Raw genomic sequence first — 26470 nt, 5'->3', positions numbered from 1 at the left:
TTACATCGGGGAGACTAAGCGGAGGTTGGGCGATCGTTTCGCCGAACACCTCCGCTCAGTCCGCAATAACCTACCTGAACTCCCGGTGGCTCAGCACTTCAACTCCCCCTCCCATTCCCAATCCGACCTCTCTGTCCTGGATCTCCTCCATTGCCAGAATGAGCAACACCGGAAATTGGAGGAACAGCACCTCATATTCCGCCTGGGTTGCTTGCGTCCGGATGGCATGAACGTTGAATTCTCCCAATTTTGCTAGCCCATGCTGTCTCCTCCCCTTCCTTAACCCTCGAGCTGTCTCCTCCCATCCCCCCGCCCTCGGGCTCCTCCTCTTCTCTTTTTCCTTCTTTCTCCCCCCCCACCCCCCATCAGTCTGAAGAAGGGTTTTGGCCCGAAACGTCGCCTATTTCCTTCGCTCCATAGATGCTGCTGCACCCGCTGAGTTTCTCCAGCATTTTTGTGTACCTTCGATCTTCCAGCATCTGCAGTTCCTTCTTGAACGCATTCCTTCTTTGTGGATCATTTTATATTTGTAATTAAAATGATCAGCACAGAGTTTGCATGATCTCCCCATGATAATGTGGGTTTCCGCCCATATCGCCAAAATACACTAACTGGATACCCTTTTCAAGAAAGTGGGAGATATCCAAGGAACTGATCAGCTTATTTCCATGTTGTATCATTGTGTTGAATCTATGGCTTCAAGTAAACACCCAGAGTGACTTCACAAGATAAATTCTTCTATTAATAAAGAATTGCTCATTTGATTCACTGAATCAGGTAGAAGTGAATGACATACAAAACTCAAAAGGGAAATAAATGAAGCAGAATTAATTTGTCAACATAAACCATTAAAGTCCTATACAGAGGCTCAAAAATAAATACATTCCCAGCAATAGATGGAAGCCAATGCTCATTTATGTTGGGATCTAGAGGTTGGGAGATTTGTCTGGAATCAGTGTGAAGGAGACAGTGGATGCTGGGGAGTTAGCAGCAAGTTTGAAACCGGTTAATATGGTCCTGATTTCCAAAAAAAAGCTTCATTCAGCAAGACAGGGACAAAAGGTTTATCTTCAGCACTGAGTAAAATAATGGAATTCATTACCAGGAATAAATAATTATCCTCAAGTAAACCCAGTGAAGAACCAGTTAAAATTGTTAAACGCATAGCCATGCAGCATATAGCAAAGCTGCCCCTTTTTACTCTTGCACTTTACTTTTACATTTAAGTATAATTTTTTTTAATCGTCTGCGGAGTATTGTGATTTAACACGTGAGAGCAAAGCACCGTCAAATTCCTTGTATATGTACATACCTGGCCAATCAATCGATTTTCCATCTGGATCCAACCATTGACCTGTCATTTATCTACAGCAAGCAGAGCTGAGTCCAATGACATTGTTACAGTATTAATATGTGGCTTGAGTGAGCAATGGTTTTTTCAGCTGATGCAGGAAAGATGTGAGGAGGCCATATAAGTTAATTTGGGAAGTCCTTTGGTATGATGTTCCTCAGTGCCCCACAATAAATGTTTACACATCCTCTGAATTAATTGATCACACCTATCTTCTCAGGAGACACTTTCCTAGGAGTCCCTCCTCCACACTTAGCCAAACTATGGCAATTTTATTTTAAAAAATTCTCATCTAATTCAATCTCGGCAATAAAATTGTTAAAGGAACCTCTGGTTAAAATTGTATTGTCTCTTGCTGCCAATAGGTAAATCTGAATTCCTATAGGAAGCTTTAAAAAATCTCCTGACTTTTTCATCATGTTTATTTATTGAGAATACCTTGTCATGAACTTGATACACTTTCCAATTTGATTATCCCAATTGATGAAACTCCTTCAGCACTATTCCTAAATATGCTTGATCGTTCTGGTGTTAGGGAGGGTCTCTGATATTGACATTTTGTTGACCAAATTGTGTTGGTTCATCTCACAGAAGTTTTTATTTTCTTTAAAAGAAACTTGGGCAGGTACAAGGATAGGAAAGGTTGAGAGGGATATGGTCCAAACGCAGGCAAATGGGACTAGCTTAGAAGGGGGCACCTTGGTCGGAGGATGAGTTGGGCCGAAGGGCCTGTTTCCATGCTGCATGACCCTATGACTCTATTTCAGATGAAGGTGGAAGTGAACATCAGAATGAAAACTGTGCAAGGATGATGAGAACCAATTACAATCTAGGGCTGGAATGTAACTGAGAAAATGTTGATATTTTCTTCTATAATGCGAAATTGCAATCAATGTATTAATTATCTTGGGCCTACAGGAGACGGACGTGTGAATGAGCACCTGGGGCTCTTATCTTTTCATGTGTTGTTTCTACGGGAACATAATCGCTTGGCAAGAGAGCTGAAGAGACTGAACCCACACTGGAGTGGTGAAACAACGTACCAGGAGGCGAGAAAAATCATGGGAGCATTTCATCAAGTAAAATATCGTTCTACTAAGAGATGCATGTTGTAAGAATCGAATCATGAAGTCATAGAGAGATTGAGGACAGAAACATATACTTTAGCCCACCGAGTCACCTAGGACAGCACAGTGATGTAGCGGTTGGTAAAGCTGCTGCCTTACAGCGCCAGAGACCCGACTTTGACCCTGACTACAGTGCTGTCTGTGTGGAGTTTGTACGTTCTCCCTATGAAGGCATGGGTTTTCACCGGGTGCAGTGGTTTCCTTCAACACTCCAAAGACATACAGGTTTGTAGGTTAATTGACCGGTAAGTTGTAAAAATTGTTCCTAAAGGGATAGTGTTAGTGTACGGGGTGATCATAGATCAGTACAGACTTGGTGGGCCGAAAGGTCTGTTTCCTCGCTATTTCTCTAACGTCTAAAGAGTCCACACCGACCATGTATACTAATTCCTCATTAATCCTATTTTTAAAATTCGCCCTACATTGCTGACAGCTCTCCCCAGATATTACCGCTCACCTGCACACTTGGGGTCATTTCCAATGACCATTAACCAACCAACTTGCACCCCTTTGGGATCTGGGAAGAAACTGGAGCACTCTGATAAAACCTATGCAGTCTTAGGGAGAAGGTCCAAACTACACACAGATAGCTCCCAAGGTCAGGATTGAACCTGGGTCTCTGGCACTATGAGGCAGCAACTCTATAAACTACACCAGAGTGTTGTGATTGGGCACGGCTGGAAAATAAGGTGAATATTTCTTATATTGTATCCTGCCTCATTTTAGCAGCCACCTAACATTCCAACTCATTTCTGCCAACTGATAGAATGGGTTAAAATGGACATGCATAATTCACTGAAGTGGAAATGACATGGTGATAATCCATTTACTTCAGAGGCAAGAGTCATTGAAGTTAAAATCTCAACCTTTTCACGTAATTCATTAAATCCCATCCTTATAATGAGACAGAAGGAAGCCTTATAGCTCCCAGAGGAGTTTTCCTATTAGGATCATTCTCTTTGGCCTTATTTCACTGCATCTTATTCCCTCTCACAAATGCCCTTCAGCTGCCCTTTGATTCTTTTTACTACACTAAGAGGAAATTTACAAAAATCAATGCATCCACCAGCACATCTTTAGCTATGGAGGAAACAGAAGCACCCGAGAAGTCCAGCTGAACAGGGTGAGAATTCCAGCGCAAATTCCACACAGATTGCGCTGAGGTCAAGATTGAATCCCAATCCCTGGAGCTGTGAACCATTAAGTCATTCACCCTTTGTTGACACATATTACTTCTTGGGTTAGTAATGGGCCTGTCCCACTTCGGCGATTTTTTTGGCGACTGCCAGCGACAGTCATAGTCGTAGCAGGTCGCTGAAAAACCGGCGACAGGATCCCCTGATGACAATGCCTACAACAAAGTCTACAACAACCTCAGATTCAGATTCAGATTCAAGATTCAATTTTAATTGTCATTGTCAGTGTACAGTACAGAGACAACGAAATGCATTTAGCATCTCCCTGGAAGAGCGACATAGCAAATGATTTGAATAAATAATAATAAGTGTCCAGGGGGGGGGTGGTGATTGGCAGTCACCGAGGTACGTTGTTGAGTAGAGTGACAGCCGCCGGGAAGAAGCTGTTCCTCGACCTGCTGGTTCGGCAACAGAGAGACCTGTAGCGCCTCCCGGATGGTAGGAGGGTAAACAGCCCATGGTTGAGGTGAGAGCAGTCCTTGGCGATGCTGAGCGCCCTCCGCAGACAGCGCTTGCTTTGGACAGACTCAATGGAGGGAAGCGAAGAACCGGTGATGCGTTGGGTAATTTTCACCACCCTCTGCAATGCCTTCCGGTCGGAGACAGAGCAGTTGCCATACCATACCGTGATGCAGTTGGTAAGGTTGCTCTCGATGGTGCAGCGGTAGAAGTTCACCAGGATCTGAGGAGACAGATGGACCTTCTTCAGTCTCCTCAGGAAGAAGAGACGCTGGTGAGCCTACCACCTAAACGGCGCCAAGATACGGCAACAACTGGCAACCCATTAGGATGTCCAACTATGACCACACTTACGGCAACTTACGTCCACCCGCGACAAGCTACGGCAAGGTACGACCCTGTTGGCGCCAACTGAAGTCAATTTAAGACAATTCAGTCGCCGGTACCTGTCGCCGGTTGACGTAGGTTGACGTAGGTTGACGTCGCCAATGGAATTCACCAAAGTCAGCACCGGCGATAACCTACATCACCTGGCAACAACCTACGTCACCTGGCGACAACCTACGTGGCGACAGCACCTACGTCAGGCTACGATCATTGACGTCAAGCCCACGGGCGGCGACTGTCACCAAAAAGTTTTGAACATTCCAAAATCCAGCGGCGGCCAGAAAAAAGGTATGACTCTTTGGACGACTGAGGAGACCAGACAGGTGACACCTCGGCGACCATATAACGACAGCCCAGTCGCCTGTAGTCGCCTAAGTGGGACAGGCCCGTAAGTTCCAGGAAAAAGGCAGAATGTTGTGAAAAAAGGTAAAGTGCAGATATTCTAAAACCTTGGAGAATTCTAATTTTCCATTGATTTAAAAAAAAAAGATGTTTTACCATTGGCCTTTCCTGGACTGTTGACACCAATGATCTTTGCTTTAAATGGAAAGTAAAAGACCTTCAAGTGCTACAAATGACAAATGTAAACAGTAATATGAGCTTGTCAGGTGGCAGCTGTAGTGGAAGAATCAGATTTAACATTTCAGGTTGAAGACCTTTAATTGGAATTGTGGTAATTGTTCATAATATCAAGTATAACAAGTTGTTATTAACTTTGCACAAATTCAGTGTTCTGCTATTGTCTGAAATCCCAAATTCTCTGAATTTCCTTTCCATTTCTCTTACCATCTTGTCTCTGGCAGATTATAACCTTTCGAGACTACATCCCGAAACTTATTGGTCCAGCAGCAATGCGGAAATTTCTCCCACCTTATGTTGGTTACAATTATTCCATTGATCCCAGAATTGCCAACGTTTTTGCCACAGCTTGTTTTCGGTATGCACACGTCACCATTCAGCCACTGGTCCATCGCTTCAACGAAAACTATCAGGAACACCCACAATATCCAAACATACCCCTGCGCAGTTCCTTCTTCTCTCCCTGGAGAATTGTGCATCAGGGTAAGTAATATTTCAATATCATTATAAATTCTCTACAGATTTTCACTATAGAGTGTAATAGCACTTTTTCTATAAGAGCATCAATGTACGTGAAGCAATTGAAGATGCATTTGAGATGTGTTGAGCCTTATGCCCCTGTCGCACTTAGGAAACCTGAACGGAAACCTCTGGAGACTTTGCGCCCCACCCAAGGTTTCCGTGCGGTTCCTGGAGGTTGCATGTGGTTGCCGGAGGTTGCAGGTAGTGGAAGCAGATAGGGAGACTGACAAAAACCTCCGGGAACCCCATGGAAACCTTGGGTGTGGCGCAAAGTCTCCAGAGGTTTCCGTTCAGGTTTCCTAAGTGGGACAGGGGCATTACACACATGCAAAACATATTTGTAGCATTAGCGAGATGGAGAGTTGGAGGCGCAGATGGGCAGGAATACGGAGTGGCCTGATAATCAGATCATCCATGATCTCTTTGAGTGGGCTTGAAGAACCAAGTGGCCTACTCCGCCTCTCAACTCGCATGTTCATAGTTATATTTTACTCTGCCAGGTGGAATTGAACCAATTCTTCGCGGATTACTGGCCAATCCAGCCAAAAGGCAGAAGCAAAATCGAATGATAGTGGATGAATTGCGCCAACATCTGTTTGAGTTGACGAATCGGCTGCCACTGGACCTGGCCTCATTAAACCTGCAACGGTCCCGGGATCATGGGCTCCCAGGTACTGAGAGATGAGGAACTTGTCCACGCACATGTGAACACATGGTCTTCTCTGATATACCTACATACATGGAGGCAATGCTGATGCCTTACAACTACAGCAAACTAATAATGCTGACTTCCAGTTCTGTCTGTGTAGAGTTTGGATGTAGGATTTTCCCAATTGCTCTAGTTTCCTCCGACTTCCCAAAATTGTCTCGGTTGGAAGGTTGACACAAAATGCTGGAGTAACTCAGCGGGACAGGCAGCATCTTTGGTGAGAAGGAATGAGTGATGTTTTGGCTCAACCCGAAACATCACCCATTCCTTCTCTCCAGAGATGCTGCCTGTCCCGCTGAGTTACTCCAGCATTTTGTGTCTACCTTTGATTTAAACCAGCATCCACAGGTCTTTCTTACACACTGGTTAGAAGGTTAATTGGTTACTATAAAGTACCCCTAATGTAGGTGGTTGTGAGAGACTCTGGTTGGACCATTGCCTATCAAATCTTTAATCATAAGATAATCCATCTATTCTTAGTTTAGTGAACTTTCTCGAAATTACTTCCAATGTAGTTACATCTTTCCTGACGTAATGAAAAAATGTTGCACACAATACTCCAGAAGTGGAATCACCAATCCCCAAATAACTGAAGCAGAAACTCCATATGTTTATGTGTAGAAAGGAACTGTTGGTTTATGATTTGTTCTGGCCTTTTCCTACCTTCAGTTCTCTCCCTTTTACTTTCAGTCTGATTCTGACCCAAAACGTCACCTATGCTCTTTCTTCAGAGATGCTGCCTGACCCATTGAGTTACTCCACCACCTTGTATCCATCTTCTACATATGTTTATATTCATCTCCCCATACAATATATGAGATATTCTTATATGCCATGTAGCTGTTCAGTCACATATCAGATCTAGTCCTCAGTCTACTGCTTTTTCAGTAGTGTTCTGGACTACTGTGGTAGGGGTAATGGTAGTGGACATGTCATTGATTATGAAGTACAGAGAGAACACTTTTGTTTCTGACCATGGTGCAAACTGGAAATTTCTCTGCCAAGAACGAATGGTCATTGAGCAGCCAATCCGCTGGGACTCGTTCATTATTGGATCTGGGAGTGGGAGTGTTAGGGGCTTGACATAGAAGGAGTAGTCAAAAGAAAAGGACATCAAGTAAAATCCAAATAGCACTCTTTGTTTCCCTTCTCACCAATAAACACAGGTTATAATGCTTGGAGGAGGTTCTGTGGTCTCGCTGAGCCCAAGAATGTAAAGGATCTCAAAGCAATCCTCAGAAATTCTCGTCTGGCAAGGAACCTGTTCAAGCTGTATGGAACTGCAGAGAACATCGAGCCATGGCTAGGGGGAGTGTCAGAGCCATCGGTGAGAGGTGGAAGGTTGGGTCCGTTGCTTTCCTGCTTGGCAGGGCAGCAGTTCAAAAACCTGAGAGATGGAGACAGGTAAGAGATTACAGTTCAAGACACGATCGAAGATTGAATCATATCCATCATTTCTTCACAATGGGGAAATAGATCTCTGGTCTGAATTATTGAGCTCAATGTTGAAGCCTTAAAACTCTTCTAGTTTGTTAGTTTAGTTTAGTTTAATTTATTGTCACATGTAGTGTCACGTACAGTGAAAAGCTTTTGTTGCCTACTAACCAGTCAGCAGAAAAAATATACATGATTACAATCGAGCCATCCACAGTGTACAGCAGAGTAAAGAGTTGAGCTATTGTAATATGTGATTGCAGATCCACTTCTGTAATGAGCACAGAGTTGTCTGACTTGGGTGCCATCTTCTGCTGTTTCAGATCAGTTTTGACAATTTTTGATTTAATTAAATTTAACACTTTTTGAAATAGGAGGAGAAGATATTGAGCAACTGTAGATATTGAGCAGCTACAATTTCTCTGGCATTCAACTGAAAATGCCCATTGGGCATTGCTGAGAACTGTCTCCCTATAAACTGTATTGACAAATGAATCTCAGAAATGCCTGCCACTATATTCCTTCTTTTGGTCTTTAGATTCTGGTGGGAACACCAAGGAGTTTTTACCATCGATCAACAAAAAGCTCTGAAGCAAGTCTCACTCTCCAGAGTCATCTGTGATAACACCAGGATTGAAGAAGTCCCTCGTGATGCATTTAGGTTTAGGTCCTATCCAAAAGGATATGTAAGTTGCACGCAGATTTCAAGTGTAGATCTGAGTGCTTGGAAGGAGAATGTGGAAGGTACAGTATTCTTGGGATAGAACAATGTTTTTCTCAGTCTTTTTGAGCTAAACGTGTGTTGTGCTGTGTTTATACCAATTAGGGGTGTGAGAGTACTTTGGAGAAGTCTTGCTCGACACAGTGACATGAGTACTGGGTTAAAGAGCCTTGCCAAGGTCACCCGAAAAGAGAGAAATACATTGATTCAGATGATAATTAGACAGCATCCAATAGAACGATGAATGGATGTCTTTGCAAAGGTGATCAATATATGATGTGTAGGAAGGAACAGCAGATGCTGGTTTAAACCAAAGATGGACACAAAATGCAGGAGTAACTCAGTGGGACAGGCAGCATCTTTGGAGAGAAGGAATGGGTGATGTTTTGGGTCGAGACCTTTCTGCAGACTGAAGAAGGGTTTTGACTCGAAATGTCACCCATTCTTTCTCTCCAGAGATGCTGCCTGTCCCACTGAGTTACTGCAGCATTTTGTGTCTATGATGCCCAATATGTAAATTGGGTTGGGTTATGTTGGAGCTGACTAGATATTTGACGGAAATTAGACGAGATGTGAAGATGCAACTTTGAAGAAGTCAACAATACACTAAGCTTAAGAATATTTTCACCGTGTAAGGTAATTATTGGAGTAATCCTTAGGCCCAATGCTGTCTCTGGCAAGAGATATCAGGCAAGAGATATCGCAGCATCAAAGCCCGGACTACAAGACTGCTAAACAGCTTCCTGCCACAGGCTGTGAGGCTGCTAAACAGTCACTCTGTACTCACAGTCACCTGATTCTGAGGCTTGGCACGGCCACTTTAATAACTGGCACTGGCCACTCAAATCAGCTGCCCCGGACATTTTTATGATTGGTTTTACTATATTTTAACGTTGTTGTTTTACCTGCTTTTAACTATTTATACTGTTCCATCAGGGACTGGATTGTTTTTAGTGTTATTATGTGTGAAATGTTTTAAATTTCATGTGCGATGCTCCGGTATTCCCTGGGAAACGTATTTTCATTTTGCACTGTACAACTGTTGCTTGCAAGATGACAATAAAGGTTGATTGATTGATTGGTACTGCAGTAACTCAGCAGGTCAGGCAGCATCTCTGGAGAAAATGGATAGGTGATGTTTCGGATCAGGTCCCTACTTCAGACCTTTAGGTGCCCTGATCTGTATCAATCTGAAGGTCATGAACTAAAGCCAGGAGCTGTTCCGAGCTCACCATTGATCTGGTAACAGGGCCAACGCTTAGAATAGAGCAAGCTTATGTGATGTGATGATCAGAGGTGTCTGCCATCTATTAGCTGCTTGACAATTAAGTTATTCTCCCACAAAATCCAGCAAGTTACAGCTCATTTCCACTAACACTCTTTCTCAAATTTGATCACAATCCTATTGAACCTGTTGGCAATATAAATGATTATTTTAGCGAATGTTGCAATTTAAGCATCATGCCAATTCTGGGCACCACACCTTTGGAAGGAAGTCAACCCCTGAGAGAGAGCAAAGATAAGATTTTGTAGAGTGGTACCAGAGATCTAGAACCGGGGTGGCTCTCCTTGGAGTGCCAAAGGAAGCACAATTACTGGTGCCAGGAGAGATAATTGTCAAAAGAACCAGATATGGGAAGCGATTTTTGGTGATAGATGAGTTGTCACCTGGGATGCACTGGTTGAACTGGCAGATACAATAAATGGGATCCAGGTCGATGACGGTGAGAAAATTGCAGCACTATAAGGACAGAGCAGGAGAGTGAGATTAATTGGATAGTCAGTTTTCAAGAGAAAGTGAGATATGATGAGCTGAATCATCTCCCACTCTCATGTCCTTTAATAAACACTTTCTTCATTAATTTTGTGGCCAAAGTCCTATTTTGTCCTTCCTCGTTGATCAAAACCACTGGGGTTGGAGATTGCAGCCTTCACGTGGTCCGCCCTGTTTCGACAAATGCAATCAACCTGGCGTGTACAATCAAATAAGATCAATTAGAACAAGTTGTCCTACAACTTTAGGCTGTGCACGTCATATGCAAGAAGAAGAAGTTCAAAACCACTAAAACCCTAGAATTTCAGTACCTTGGTGTTATCTTCATGAATGTAAGAATGACATTTTCTTCTTGCAGTGATTCCCTGTGGATCCGTCCCCATTGTGGCTCATGCCCATTTCACGATCTGTAAATCCTCAATCAGATACACCTGTGAGTACGGATACATGCTGGTGGGAGCGGATACAATAATGTGTGAGAGTGATGGACAGTGGGACCCAGCTCCACCCGGCTGCACAGGTAGGGCTGGAACCCAGGCATCAGTCGGATACTAACCATGGGATGTTGCCTTTGGTGTCTATTTAATGACTTTAGTCATCCGATGTTAAAATGTCAGAAATACAACATATCTGCTAGGCAGCTTCATATATTTAATTTTCTTCAAAGATTTACTATAATCACTGCAGCTTCCTCACTGTGGGTGGTATTAAGATACAGACACAACAAAATATACCAAGTAGACAAAAATGCTGGAGAAACTCAGCGGGTGAGGCAGCATCTATGGAGCTTATTGATCTATGGAGCTCCATAGATGCTGCCTCACCCGCTGAGTTTCTCCAGCATTTTTGTCTACTTTCGATTTTTCAGCATCTGCAGTTCCTTCTTAAAAGTAAAACAAGTGATCAGCAAAACATTTATTTTCCAATTTTATTTCTTAAATATTGGTATGTCCTCCACCTTTTTACTTCTGCTACTTGGCACATATATCATCATATAATGTTGTCATGTCAGACTATTGATCAGCCATAGGGCAAAACTTCATCAATGGTATTCCTTCAAGCTTTTCTTGATATTCCTTATACTCTCTGTGAAAGATGTTATAGAGTATCTTCCATTACTCTCCTGTCTACAACCAGGAATAAATGAACAGGTACATGGGATAGGAAAGGTACAGAAGGACATAGCCAAACACAGAATAATGAGATCGGCTCAGATAGGCATCTATGTTAACATGGGCGAGTTAGGCCAAAGGGCATGTTTCTATGCTGTATGACTCTAATACTACAGCCTCATAATCCCAAAGATCCGTATTCAGTCCTGACCTCCCGGTGAAGTATGTGAGGTGTTTGCATGTACTCCTTGGCACACTCCTCCCACATCCCAAAGATGAGCAGGAGATATGTGTAGGAAGGAACTGCAGATGCTGGTTTCAACCGAAGATAGACACAAAAAGCTGGAGTAACTCAGCGGGTCAGACAGCATCTCTGGAGAAAACGAAACAGGTGACGTTTCAGGTCAAGACCCTTCTTCAGACTGTGAAGAAGGGTCTCGACCTGAAACGTCACCTATTCCTTTTCTCCAGAGATGCTGTCTGACCCGTTGAGTTACTCCAGTTTTTTGTGTCTATCTCAAGATGAGCAGGTTGGTTGGTTAATTGGGTATTTTAAACTGCTCCTAGTGCTGGAAAATTAGCAGCAGAATAAGTGGGGATTTAATTGACATGTTAAAGAGAATAGATTACAGGGAAACATGTGGGGGAATATGACTGATGGGTTAGTTTAATAGCTGACATGGGGTTGATGGGCTGAATGGATCCTTCAATGTTGTACGTGAATATGAGAAATTAAGAGAGAAGCCAACTCTTTTGTAACAACTATGTGGATACAGTTCATTCTAACTTGCTTTAAATCATTTTATCCTGCAGGCTCATTGACAAATGAAATATGATACTTCTTTGGTTGTATTTCAAAAGAATACATTGCTAATTAAGAATGGCAACATCTCCTGTTCCCAATACCTGTGTGTATGATTAGGGTTGGAAGACAATGTCACACAACCAATCCAAACACCTCCTACCCCACCTCATGATGTTTATAGTACAACTTCAACATAAGCATTGCTGACGCTCATAGGCTTTAGGTGGAAATAAGATGAAATGATTGTTTATGTTAACAGAATTGTAAAATTCTAGAATGTATTAATGTTCTCACTGATACCGAATCAAGAATGAACAAATTAATTCACATCTGATTATGCTTCTGAGATGCAATGTAATTCTGTTGTGGAATTAACCCAATAAAAACCCTGTCTTCACTGATGGTATGAATAGTTTGACTTTGAAAATTTCTAACTGGATGAGACTGTTGATGTGGAGAAGGATGAGGGTCAGGGGTTAAAGGGTAGATTACGTCAAGGGTTTAATGATAGAGGTTGCAGGTATGAGAGGTGGCTTCAGAGTAGCCAGGGCTAATAACTGCAGTGCATTTTGTAGATGATACACCCTGCAGCCCCAACGAGGCACCTTGGTAAATGAAATATGATACTTTGCATGGATGTGAAATGAATACATTACTAATTAAGAGCAACATCAGTTCCATTGCAGAGAAGATGGTGTGAAGATGACCTGATAAATGGGCAACATAGAGAAAACACTCCAATGATTGGAGTCAAACCTCTCACACTAACGGAGCTCCCTCCATTATCATCCTATCCCCAGTCATCCTAGTCCCAGGACTCACTGCATGAGTTCCTCGCTGCAGTGAATTTGGGCCCAACTATCTTCAGCTGCATCATTTTAAGGACAGATGTGAAGATGTTCATTGATGGTTATATAATGTTCAATTCCGTTTTCAAATCTTGCCAAATGAAGCTCCCTCTGCCTGCATGCAGCAAGAGCAAAACTACATCCAGGCAGAGGTTGATAGTGGAACGTAACAGAAGAGTTAGGCAATAACATTTCCAACAAGAGAGAGTCCAAAAAACAATCCTTGGCATTGAATTACATTACTACCTAACCATGGAAAGGCCAAGATAGAATTGATGAGGAGAGGATGTTTCCAGTGGTGGAAGAGTCTAGGACCAGAGACCAGATTAAAAGGATGTACCTTTACATGGACATGAGACATGGACAATCAGGCCATCTTCACATCTGATCAGAGACATTGGCTCTTTGGGGAAAAAAAGGTAAGCTGTAGTTTTCAGAATTAAGGATAACCGACCGGTAATGTTAAATGTCCGCCGAGCTTCACAGTCGTGTATGTCTGGCTTCTTAAAAGTTGTCTCCACTCCTTCTCCCTCCTTCTCCCCTCCCCTCTTTTAAAGGACTTACCGTACACTGTGTTTTAGCCGCCTTTTTACAGCGGCAACCTTCCTGTTTATCACGATGTGTGTCTGTATATCACCTTGGCTTTGCACCGTGTGATTTTTTTTTAGACAGGGCAAGCGGGGGGAGCGCTTTAAAAAAATTCACACGGGCCCTGGTGAACCTTCCTGTTTATCACGGTGTGTGTGTGTGTGTGTGTGTGTGTGTGTGTGTGTGTTGCACCGTGTGATGTGTGTGTTTGTGTGTGGGTGTGTGTGGTGTGGTGTGCGCTGTGTGTGTGTGTGTGTGTGTGTGTGTGTGTGTGTGTGTGTGTGTGTGTGTGTGGTGTGTGTGTGTGTGTGGTGTGTGCGATGTGTGTGTGTGTGTGTGTGTGTGTGTGTTCCACTCTGACAATCGCCATTCCAGTTCCCGGCTTTTCAGGTGACTGCTGGCAACTTAACAATCGCTGAAATATCGCCTAAGTGGGACAGGCCCATTAAGCATCATTAAATCCAAGATAATGAAAACAATTTTTTTTACTAATTGTGCAGCGCTCTTTCTGCTTGGTTGGACTTCCTTAAAAAACAAAAACAATAGATTTAACTTCCATTGTACAAGCTTTTCATTAAACATTGCACCAAGTCAGCTTGTGAGGCAGTCCAGAATCACTGCAACTATGGTGCAAAACCTCTATGGGAAATTGTCAGGTGTGGCACCTTAAAATTTGTGAAATGAAGAAAGGAATGAAAGGGAGTATGCTACCTTAGCTATCAGAATGAGTGCGTCATCATGCCAGGAACACTTCCACTCCATCATTCAATATATTGTTTAATGCTGCTTCACTTTATAGCGTTGACAAGCAGAGATAATCACAATAGAATTTTATCGTAGAATTAATCAAATTACAAATACGATTACATGCATTAGACAACAGCAGATTACATGTTATTGAACTTGCGTCATGACTATGAGGGCAAATGAGGCATGCAAGTCTCGTTGAGCCTGTCCTCACAAACAGCAGGAGTTTCATTGATGGAGGAGGAAACACGGCATAGTAGACACAAGAACAGAGCTCAGTTTTAATTAGAATGATGCAGCTTCAGTTTGATATATCATCCACATAGAAACAACTGAAAATGCTGCATTTATGACTATTACATGAAGTGCCTTGTATAATAGCTCCAATTAATCTATCCTGCTCTAACTGAGTTTGATGCCTCATGAATCTCATCATCTGCGTTAAAGTGTTCTTGTTGAGTTCAGGGGGGGTTCATTTCATAGAGGAAGTAACCACATTCAGAGAATACATTTTATATAGCACTCTGTACTGGACACTAAATGTTTGGAATCAACTCTCTGCAAGTGTTGGAGTAATAGGTTGGGAAGGAACTGAGTCTTAACTTCCTGGTGGTTTTATTGTAGTGAAATTACAGGGAACAGGCAACCAACATATCCCAGAAAGCTATCAGCAGCATTACCTTGAGATCACCAGAATTCCAATCTCCCATGTATTCATACAACTCACTGGTGTAAACAGTCTCTTCAATATCCCTGGGTGAAAATCATGAGATTAACTAAAATTATAATTGGGTGATTGGTAGCATACCATAGTAGGCAGAGGTTCCAGAAAGGCCAACCATCCTCTCCCAGCAACTACCATGCACAATATTTGCTGCCTTGTCAGTGTTACTCATATCGCTGGATCAAATGAACATAAAATACCAGATCTGGAATCAAAAGATTTTGAACTGGTGACTGAGTGCACTGCTAATGATCAACCTACTACAGATAGAGTGTGGGAAATTCCTGTCTTTCTAGACATGTACTGGACCTCAGCACCTGAGCTTGTATTTGCAATAACGAGTGATACATTTCATCTTCGTCCAGGAAACCCTGAGCTTTAATCCAGTTTCCAACCCCCTTATTTCATTTCTGCCAGGCTGAATACATGTGGCGTTAGACTGCAGCCCAATGGCTATCTCCTGAACCGTCAGCAAAGTCTGTAACCTGGTCCAATTCTGTTGAGTCAAGTTCATTTTCATCTTCTTTTTGTATTTTGTCCAAGTTTCCAGGAAGTTCTGAAAATATATTTTTTATTATGACCATGGTTACGCCTATCAAATTTGTTACATGCTAAAGATACTTAACGTTTATTGTGACGTGACAGAGAATTTATTGCAGAATGCAAGATTACATATATTTCCTTCCCCAGTGGGTTTTTGGTCTTACCAGTACAAGTAGGCGGTGCAGAGTGCCACAGTCCATTTCTCAGGCATTTTATTGTGTCTCCTCCCACCAGTTCGAATCCAGATCGGCAGGTGTATGTGACCAAGGATTTGCAGACTGAAAAATGGGCATGAGAGACCAAAGGGATGGCTCCACAAGAGGTTCCTGTAAAGAAAAGAAACAGAAGCTGTTATTAAAGAGAGGTTTAGAGTTACAAGGAATAGCTGAACAAGCATTTGTCAAATTATAAGCACTGTCCTTATCATATGGACTTTACATCAATATAATCTGAACTGCTGTTGAATATGTAACAGGAACTCTCTCCTTTGACTATCAATAAGACTGACTGAAATTAAATAGTAGTTTTTTCCAGTTTAGATGTAGGTGATTCTGTAAAATAAGTGTAAGTGGCTGTCAGTGCAGAAAGAACAAAGGCAGCCACTGGTGATGAATTCCACAATTGCCTCACAGTGCCTCAATGCAACCTGAGCTACTTGAGTAGAAGAGTGTGTGAGACTGGGGTCTCAAACTCAACCGAAGGCTCCCGAGCTGCAAGGCAGCTGTTATCTGTGCCTTCCTTTATGTTTCTGAGACATAAAACACAACAGTCACTTCAAAGCACTGGAAGAATCACTGATACTGTCTCAGCAAAATCTTACAAATCTACTGGCAGACCATGTGAACCAAGGTTAGTGTGGCTGCGGCTTAATTACACATGGCTGGGTCTCTTGGACAGTCCATCTTATTTGTATGCCTGACACCAGGCTCACAAAATAGACACTGCTCCAAGATCTGTCATAGCAGAGATTATGAAGTGGATAGAAGAAATTAGTTAAGTATAATCCTATATCTTCCTTGAAAAAAACTGTGATATTATCACTGACTGTGATATTGACCCGTGACTATTTAAAGTGGAGAAGAGTCTATCTTGGTGGCTCTGAGAATCTCGTCCTTTCATCCTGAGCACATAGGCACCCGGCATAGATGGTTGAAACATTATGCCAACTCCAAAATTATCTCCAACTCGCTCTGTTACACATTTGCTGCACCACAGACTCTGCAGGTTACAGAATGTATCAATTGGGCACTGAGAAATACAGAGAATAAAGTGGAAGTGATATATCATTAATTCCAATGAGCTGGCAAAGAAGGCAGAGATACAAAGAAGACAGCAAGTAAAGTTTTTCATGGGTCTTTGACAGATTACCTCAGACTTGAGAAGATTTTTATATACAGAGTGAAAAGGAACAGGATTAAAGTTAAATACTACTGATAATTTATAAAGTAGAATAAAATGCTGATTTTTTTTTTTACACAGTACTTAGCTAGATAATATCTTAGAACCTAATCCATTTAACTGATTTTGTCAGCATTGATGTTGGAATCATCTGAAGTATAGAATTGAACAATAGTTTAAAGTATTTCAGTTACATATCAACCACTTAAATTAAAGCTTTGAAAAGTGATCTGGAAAGTGACTGAATGTTCTAAATGTAAGAAAGAACACTTCAGAAAAGTTGTGTAAATATTGAAGTTGAACAAGTGAGTTTAACATTGTGAAAGACAGAAGATTAGCAAAGGAAATAATTGGACGGATAGGCAAATGCTTCATCAAAGAAGTTAATTTAAATGAGTGTTTACAGGAGGAAAAGAGAGATAGAGAGAATTAGGGAAGCAATTTCAAAACAAAGCTTATAGTGCAGCATTAAAAACTGGGGATAATCAAGAAACATAGAACCATAGAAAATAGGTGCAGGAGTAGGCCATTTGGCCCCTCGAGCCAGCACCGCCATTCAATATGATCATGGCTGTTCATCCAAAATCAGTACCCCGTTCCTGCTTTCTCCCCATATCCCTTAATTTCATTAGCTCAGAGCTATATCTAACTCATTGAATACATCCAATGAATTAACCTCCACTGCCCTTTGTGGCAGAGAATTCCACAGATTTACAACGCGCTGGGTGAAAAGGTTTTTCCTCATCTTAGTCCTAAATGACCTACCGCTTATTCTTAAACTGTGACCCCTGGTTCTGGACTCCCCAATATCGGGAACATTTTGCTGTACTTGCATGCTTACTTTCAGTGACTGATGTACAAGGACATCCAGGTCTCGTTGTACCTCCCCTTTTCCTAATCTGATAACATTCAGTAAATAATCTGCCTTCGTGTTCATGCCACCAAAGTGGATAACTTCACATTTATCCACATTATACTGCATCTGCCACGCATCAGCCCACTCACCCAACCTATCCAAGTCACCCTGCAGCTTTTTTGTAGCATCCTCCTCGCAGCTCTGCCACCCAGCTTTGTGTCATCAAGAGGTCAGAATCAGAATTTACTTCAAAGTTGAGAGCCATCACCATTTGACCACATCAGTCATTTGCTTCGTTTTAGGACAAGAATGACTGTGCCAACCTAGACTTGGTGCCTGTGGTCACGGCATGATTGCACTGACCATGGGCTGGATGCGGAAGGCTGTCAGATTGGCTCTCTGCCCAGTGGAGTCCAGTGATGTCCTCCAGGGAATGGTTAGACCATTGACGGGAAGCTCCTGTCTCTGACCACAGACAAAGCCAGAGATGTGCTTTCCCTACTGTTAGAGTTGGAAGAGATTTTAACAATTTTTAAATGGCCATGACATTTAGCAATAATTAAGAACCATTCACATTGAAATAATAAGTTAGAAAGTAAAGATCAAGTTGGCAAAATAAATTTAAAATCAAGTGAAGTAACTTATTTTCCCAATTACCTTCTGCCGTTTTATCTAACAATCCCCATTTAAACCGATGACCTCATCAAGTTTCAACGCTGAGTCTGAACTGGCGAGGAACCTGAGAAACAATTTTGCAGTGAAACACCGGAAATGAACACAACATAGAGCCCTGCCATAGGACTCCATGTAGAGTCCAGTGGCATCGTAAGCTTGACAGAATAAGCTCTGCCAATCTTTCAGTGAGCGCCAGACACAATGCATGTGCACTATCTAGTGTCTGGGGCAAAAATAGGGCTTATTTCTATCTTTATATTCACTTATTTATTTGTTACTGTATTTTTTATTATTTATGTCTAGGGCATAAATAGGGTGAACACGGGGTTCCACTGCCAGCATAATTCTAACCAAACATCTGAACTAACTGAAGGTTTAATAGCAACATACCATCAACCATTTCTCTCCAGGCACTCAGGTCTACCCGTGGTATGTGATCACACCTGACAAAAGCTTCCGGGTATGGTCTGAATGTAAGTACATCCCTAGGAACATTTTCAATCCTGGTATTATCACAGATGAAGGCAGAGAATGAGACCTGTTGAAGAGCCTGCTGTTGCTTAGCAGTAAAAACTCCTTTGTTTTTCCACCAGAATCTAAAAAACAAAGAAATACCGAGACTGATATTAGGAAGTGAGAAGATTTAGGCCAACATTTATCCCTTATGGATCCCAATACAACTGATATTTTCCTAGTGGAGCTCTGTCTACTGTGTTTCCCTAAATAATTTCACCAACCTATGTTATTCATATGTGTGAGACTTTTGAGACGTTACTGTGATAGCCTGTTTTCTTAAGTTAAAGATAATATTGAGAACTGGTCTTCTCCATTCTGGTGCATGGACCCAAAATGGCATTAGGTGGACTGAAAATAAATGTATTGTATTATATGTAGTTAAAATAAATTTCTATGGTTTAAAATATTCCAAAAGTCCAAACTTATACATCAGACCTTAAAATAGCTGAGCCATTGTGCTACAGGTTTGGGGAATGTGCTGGGATAACAACTATCTGAGACCAGGCTTTGCTGGGGCTTGGTTTTGTCAGGGTTAGTCTTTCAACTACATGTGACGTAAGAATCTCCAAATCATTTCACATTCTCCATCTCTCAGGCTGATCTAAATCTGGATCAGTACATACATAAAAATTGAAAATGCTTGAAATACCCAGCTGGTCAGGCAGCAATTGTGGCGAGAGATACAGAGTAAAAATCAATGTCATTATTTAATCTATCTATCGATGGTAGGCTGCAGAGTGACCGGAGATATGATCCGGAAAATAATCGCATTTCAACTTAAATTATTGGATCAGGTTTTAGTGGATCAGCTTCCAGCAAAATGGTGAGGCAGAAGCCAAGATTTGATAGTTAGTGACATGCTGTTGGCAAGACAACCCTATGACGTGCCTCGTTGATTGAGGCAGGAAACCGAAAAGGTGCAGTTGGCAGAGAGTCACCTTGTTCTTGGAAAAAGGATTGGTGGTGATCCATTAGCACGAAAGAGAGCAAAGACTATCACATGCTGAGAGAATGGAGCAGCTGGGCATGTATACTCTGGAGTTTAGAAGGATGAGCGGATATCTTATTGAAAGTTATAAGATTATTAAGGGTTTGGACATGCTGGAGGCAGGAAACATGTTCCCGATGTTGGGGGAGTCCAGAACCAGGGGCCACAGTTTAAGAATAAGGGGCAATTTGGAGATTTGATTTGGAGATTCTTACGTCACATGTAGCCAGTTAGAATGGAGAAGAGGAAACACTTTTTCACACAGAGAGTTGTTTCTCTGGAATTCTCTGCTTCAGACGGCAGTGGAGGCCGGTTCTCTGGATACTTTCAAGAGAGGGCAAGATAGGGCTCTTAAAGATAGCGGAGTCATGAATTATGGGTAGAAGGCAGGAACGGGGTACTGATTGGGAATGATCAGCCATGATCACATTGAATGAAGGTGCTGGCTAGAAGGGCCAAATGGCCTACTCCTGCACCTATTGTCTATTGTCTATTAACGAATCAAGTAGTTAATTGGAAAAAATATAGAGGGCTTGATATGTTGATTTGAATCTACCACACAAAGATAAAAAGATTAGAACAGAGCTGTGAAAAAACCTACATGTAACAGAGCAAATGATTCACAACACGAGACCAGGATCTATGTCACGCTCCTGTAGTTGTATGTCTACAGCTGTCCTGTCATTGCCCTCGCAGTTGGTTCAGCGGAGTCAACAAGTCAGGGGAAAACTCTACAGAATGCCCTAGGAACACTGCACTGTGTAGATACGGGCAACAAAATTTAAATTTAAAAGCCTAGAATCATCAGGATTATACGGGGAAGACAAGTGACTCCTGTTTCTATTATCATTACTGGCTGCAACCTGTTACAAATAAACAATGATGACACTATAAATTGAGATGACATGGGCAGGAAGCTGGCTTGTTGCAATTATCCAGGTTGCGTCAATAACGAGCTTCTGCAAATCAGGAAAGGAAATGTTGACCAAACTTACTCATGCAAACCCAGAGATAAAGCCACATGTTGAAAACACAGACTTGATTAATGCCTGAAGCAAAAGGGGGGAAGAGTTGTTTTTGTGAAGTGTATCCAATTACAAGGAAGAGCCAGTACTACCAAGGGAGCCACACGATTGGCAGCCCCGCCAACAGTCAGTCCGTTTGTTCGCCTTTTAAAAAATTTTTTAGTGTGATTTAAAAGTCTTATAAATGTTCTCTGGTTTGTTTTATGTGGGGGGAGGGGGATTTTTTTTTTCAGTCCTTACCTTGCCGGAGATGCGATTATTTTCCGCATCGCATCTTCGGTCGCTCTGCGGCCTACCATCGATGGAGCTGGAGGCCTCCTCGGACTGTATTTTGGCCCCACCGCAGGGCGTGGACTTAACATCGGAGTTGATCCCTTGCCTGGGATCGCTCCAACTGCAGCCTGCGGACTTTACATCGGGAGCTCGTAGTCTCGGGAGAGGCTAGTCGGGAGCTCCAATGACGCAGAGGCTCGACCAGCCCCGACGTGGGGTTCGATCACCCGGCGCCAGGCCACATGCAAACGGGAGGAACGAGACCATTCTCGAACCGAAACTTGACCCATTCCTTCTCTCCAGAGATGCTGCCTGTCCTGCTGAGTTACTCCAGCTTTTAGTGTCTATCTTCGGTTTAAACCAGCATCTGCAGTTTCTTCTTACAATCCAATGGTATCAACATAATAAATTCCCCAATTTTACATAACACCCTCCTTACTCCCTCTTGCTTTCCTGTAGTTTATTCTATATTGCATACTTGTTTTTGCCTACTGCAGTAAGAGTGACCTGTATTGTGTTTAATACTGTTTAAAACTGTATTGTGCTCATCTTTATTGTGAATAAGATGAGTGAAGTAAAATTGCATGACCACCACCGGTTTTCCAGTAATATGAGCAAGCACCTTCTTTAATCCGGACAAAATTACAAGAGCGCTCTTTAAAACCCCCTCCCTGGAAGTCACCCTGATTTTGTGGCACCTAGGCTGGGTGAGGTGACCAATCCCAACCTCATCAGGACTTCCGCGGCCAGTCGGTGAGTTGGATGCTGGGGTTCTGGACTTGACCCGGCCGGAGCTGGCAGATCTGTTCCCATAGCCGACGTCCGCGGATGACATTGTGGGCCCCCTAAGGCCTCTGTTGGTCCAGCAAAGCAGGCAATACACCAATGCGCTGGAACCAAGGGTGCCAGAAAGTTAGTGGTGGACCTGTATAGCCGATCGAGTCATTGGATTGGATAGATTCAGGTGAGCCACTTTCCACAACAGGTTTGTTATGAAAATCTCAATGCATTTGTTACCTGTCTCCATCGCGGAGGTTCTTGAACTGTCGTCCTATCAAGCAGCCAAACAGTGGGCCCACCCTGCCACCTTCCACAAAGGGTTCAGAGATTCCCCCGACCCACACGTCAATGTTCTCTGGCGTTCCATATAATTCGAGGAGATTAGATGCAAGTTCCATATTCTTGAGGATGAATGAAAGATCAAAGAGACCACGGGGTTCAGATAGTCCACAGAACTTTCGCCATGCATTGTAACCTGGATTTGGGGTTGGGAGATGGAGGTTAATTTTTTCCTCATCAGTTAAGATAAACAAAAAAAAAGATAATAAGTGCAAGAAAATAAAAAGCATCAACAATTGTGCAATCTGAGGATTTCAGAAATTGCAAATCGAGTCTGTGTAATATAACATCCTGTATGATTCATCATCTATTTTTTTTTAACAAATGGATTGCATAAGTCACGGAGTGGCAAAATAGTCACGGACATCTAGTGAACGATTGGGCTGAGAGAGCTGAATCAGTAAGTCAGGACCTTCACTGAAATCATCTTCTATTACCTTGGAGCCCATGGTCCCTGGATCGCTGTATGTTAATGGCAGATAGGTCCAGATTCATCTGATGCTCTGATATAACCAGCTTCTCCCTCAGCTCATCTGTCATCATTGCATCTTGGGTCTGCAATTTGGCCGGGTAACCAAATAAACCGCGGATTATTGGATCAATACCTCCTAAACAACAACAAACAGTTATATTTTGTTTACATTTAATGCCTGATTAAATTTAAATGAAAATGGGATTGTAAATCAGATTTTTTTTTTTTTAAATGGAACAGAGTTATTAGAAAAATGTAAATAACTCATTGTAGGTAAGTCACCAAGAGAGTATGGGAGACTTCCTAGGATAATGAGTTGAGGTACAGAAGGAAATCAAGTGGGTACTAATTAAACCTTTGTGTGATTTGTTACCCCCTTGTTACCCCCACCCCCAAATGTTACCCCCTTGTTCAAAATAGGAATAAGGATAAATTGAAATTTATAGCCCAATCACTTAAACTCAGTGGTAGAAAAGCTTTAAGAATTATTGATCTAGGACAGGATTAATAGTCCCCCAGGGATATCTGATGGGACATTTTGATAGATATCGCAGATGGAAAGATTGGTACCTGTTTCCATCGCGGAGGATCTTGAACTGTCGTATGTTAATGGCAGATAGTTGGAAAGATTGGAAAGACTGGGCTTGTATTCACTGGAATTTAGAAGGATGAGAGGGGATCTTATAGAGATGTATAAAATTATAAAAGGACTGGACAAGCTAGACGCAGATGGAGGGGTTCAGAACCAGGGGCCACAGTCTAAGAATAAAGGGGAGGCCATTTAAAACTGAGATGAGAATTATTGATCTAGGACCGGATTAGGGCAGGCGTTTTCACCTGAGAGTTGTGAATTTGTGGAATTCTCTGCCACAGAAGGCAGTAGAGGCCAATTCACTGGATGAATTTGAAAGAGAGTTAGATAGAGCTCTAGGGGCTAGTAGAATCAGGGGATATGGGGAAAAGGCAGGCACGGGTTACTGATTGCAGATGATCAGCCATGATCACAATGAATGGCGTTGCAGGCTCGAAGGACCAAATGGCCTCTTCCTGCACCTATTTTCTATGCTTCTATGTTTCTATGGAGGCTGTGGAGGTCGAGTCAATGGATATTTTTAAGGCAGATATAGATAGATTATTGATTAGTATGGGTGTCAGGTGTTATGGGGAGAACGCAGGAGAATGGAGTTAGGAAAGAGAGACAGATCAGCCATAATTTGAATGGTGGAGTAGACTTGATGGGCCAAATGGCCTAATTCTGATCCTATCACTTATGAACTTATGAGATAGCGCCAATAAGGGTGATGAAGTCGAGGTGATATGCTGTTGATAAGGTGCCACATAATAGGTGTAGAAACAAAATTCAGAACTCATGTCATCCAGTCAGATTAAATAGTGGGATAATGGATAGGTGGAGCAATTGTGGATTTGGAGTTACAGGTATAAATTAAAGGGGAAGACAATTAAGAATACCATTTTAATGCAGTGTATGGTTGAAATCTGGAATGCACTGCCAGTGGATGTGATGGAGACAGGTTTTATTGTGGTTTATAAGAAAAAAATAAAGGTATGATGGGGAAAAATGTATAAAGCTATGGAGAAAGGATGGGATGGAACATTACACGTGTTCCGTTGAAGACGAGTGAGTATCATGATGGGCCAAATTGCCTTCCCTCAGCTATAACTTTTCTATGATTCAATGAGATAGACGTACACTCAACATTTCCCATTGCAGCCTGGAGCTCAATGGACTTCTGCATTAGTGCCATAATTAAAAAACAAATATTCTCCATCTGATTTCAAGGGTATTAGATATCAAATATGAAAATACGTTCAGAATATCTATTTACGTTAAATTAAGGGGATATATCTTAAGCTTACAGGACAAACGATAAAGAAATGTAATTACTTGCTACAAAAGTTGTGTGTGTAAAGTACATTCCGATTAAGGCAGTACATTTAGCTATTAAGCCAAAAAATAGTTGTTTGATGTAGTTCGTGAGAGAAGGCTACTTAGTGCATGTGAAGGAAATGTACATTTGAATGTGAACCTAACTATATTGTGTATAGTTATAACTACACCTTCTACTAAAATTAGAGCAAACATCCATTATGACACAGACTTGTTCTTGATCGTGCACTTTCCTACAGGCATTTCAGATTCATTAGTTTAGAGATCTAGTGCGAAAGCAGGCCCTTCGGCCCACCAGCGATCCCCGCACACTAGCACTATCTCACACACTAGGAACAATTTACAATCTTTACCCAAGCGAATTAACCTGCAAACCTGTACATCTTTGTGGAGTGTGGGAAGAAACTGGAGCACCCGGGGAAAACCCAGGTACTCACAGGGAGAACATACAAACTCTGTACACACAGCACCCATGGTCAGGATCGAACCCGGGTCTCTGGCGCTGTGAGGCAGCAACTCTACTGCTGTGCCACATGCCACCCTTACGGCCGCCCTTATTCATTCTTTATCTCAATAATGAGTGTTTGATGGGACACGGCAGAGCCAACCTCTGCATCTAACTCGTGGTAGACCTAGGCCATTGATGTGAAAGTACAAAAGCAATGTTCCTGTAGTTGTTCTTATTTATACCTGTTTGGGAATTTAGAAGCATAGCTTAGAAAGCTGTTCTATGATCAATCCCACTCTGACACAATTACTGAACACATAAATGCAGCAATAATTTAACTTGGCTGCTGTTATTTGCACGTGGAATAATAATATTAAAGACCTTCCTCGATTAGATTCCTCGGAGTAAAGTAAGTATTGTGCAGGAATTTGCTGGGATATTTTGGGTCCTCCTGGTACATTTCATTGAAACGTTTCACCACTGGTTGCACAGTAACATGCCCAAAGCGCATGGCAGCTGTAGCAAAAACATTAGAAAGTCTGGGATCGGCAGATTCATTGTAGCCTTGATATTCGGATAGGTACTTCCTTGTTGCATGCTTTCCAATTACTCGCGGAATATAATCCCTGTAGGTTATAATCTGTTGGAGAAAAAGCAGAAAGTAATTATTAAACATTTATTATATATCGTTTTAATTGTTGATTCACACTCCTTAATTCTCCTCCACTATTTAGTCATGGAGTCAGACAGTATAGAAACAGACCTTTGGCCCAACTTGCCCACAACAAACAAGATCTGTGTTGCTCCCACCTGCCTGAGTTTGCCATATCCCTCTAAACATTTCCTATACATGAATCTGTCCAAATGGCTTTTTAAATATTTCTCTCACTTTCTTTTCTGATTGTCATTCCATTACTCTACTTTCTGAAATAGACTTCCTCTGCAGGAGCATGGACTGGGATATGTGATTCTGTTCCATTCTGTTTGTAGTTTGTTTGTTTGTCTTTTTGCACAAAGTCCGCGAGCATTGCCACTTTTCATTTCACTGCACATCTCGTATGTGTATGTGACGAATAAACTTGACTTGACTTGACTTGGGTACAGGGATGTAACAGGAATGTCATCTGCTTTTCTTTCAGCTAATCCAAACAATCTTCTTTGAACC

The 26470-nt window shown here is 42.1% G+C and overlaps 2 protein-coding genes across 4 annotated transcripts in view; one reads left to right on the top strand and one right to left on the bottom strand.

Annotated features, from left to right (window-relative positions):
* LOC129710777 (eosinophil peroxidase-like) overlaps nucleotides 1–13291 on the top strand; it is a 33707-nt gene extending 20416 nt beyond the window's left edge. For both annotated transcript variants that reach the window (XM_055658017.1, XM_055658016.1), the window contains exons 9-15: nucleotides 2270–2430; nucleotides 5324–5582; nucleotides 6122–6292; nucleotides 7497–7734; nucleotides 8303–8508; nucleotides 10618–10779; nucleotides 12185–13291. In XM_055658017.1, the coding sequence (XP_055513992.1) occupies nucleotides 2270–2430; nucleotides 5324–5582; nucleotides 6122–6292; nucleotides 7497–7734; nucleotides 8303–8508; nucleotides 10618–10779; nucleotides 12185–12207 (1220 nt within the window). In that variant the 3' untranslated portion in view covers nucleotides 12208–13291. The remainder of the gene's footprint in view (nucleotides 1–2269; nucleotides 2431–5323; nucleotides 5583–6121; nucleotides 6293–7496; nucleotides 7735–8302; nucleotides 8509–10617; nucleotides 10780–12184) is intronic.
* A 1080-nt stretch (nucleotides 13292–14371) lies between these two features.
* LOC129710776 (eosinophil peroxidase-like) overlaps nucleotides 14372–26470 on the bottom strand; it is a 37861-nt gene continuing 25762 nt past the window's right edge. For both annotated transcript variants that reach the window (XM_055658015.1, XM_055658014.1), the window contains 6 exons: nucleotides 25687–25945; nucleotides 22914–23084; nucleotides 22375–22612; nucleotides 18946–19151; nucleotides 15791–15952; nucleotides 14372–15639 (listed from right to left, as the gene is read on the bottom strand). In XM_055658015.1, the coding sequence (XP_055513990.1) occupies nucleotides 15518–15639; nucleotides 15791–15952; nucleotides 18946–19151; nucleotides 22375–22612; nucleotides 22914–23084; nucleotides 25687–25945 (1158 nt within the window). In that variant the 3' untranslated portion in view covers nucleotides 14372–15517. The remainder of the gene's footprint in view (nucleotides 15640–15790; nucleotides 15953–18945; nucleotides 19152–22374; nucleotides 22613–22913; nucleotides 23085–25686; nucleotides 25946–26470) is intronic.

The sequence above is a fragment of the Leucoraja erinacea genome, chromosome 28 (assembly GCF_028641065.1).
Source record: "Leucoraja erinacea ecotype New England chromosome 28, Leri_hhj_1, whole genome shotgun sequence".
NCBI classification, from domain to species: Eukaryota; Metazoa; Chordata; class Chondrichthyes; order Rajiformes; family Rajidae; genus Leucoraja; species Leucoraja erinaceus.
This window is presented reverse-complemented; position numbering and strand designations above follow the sequence as displayed.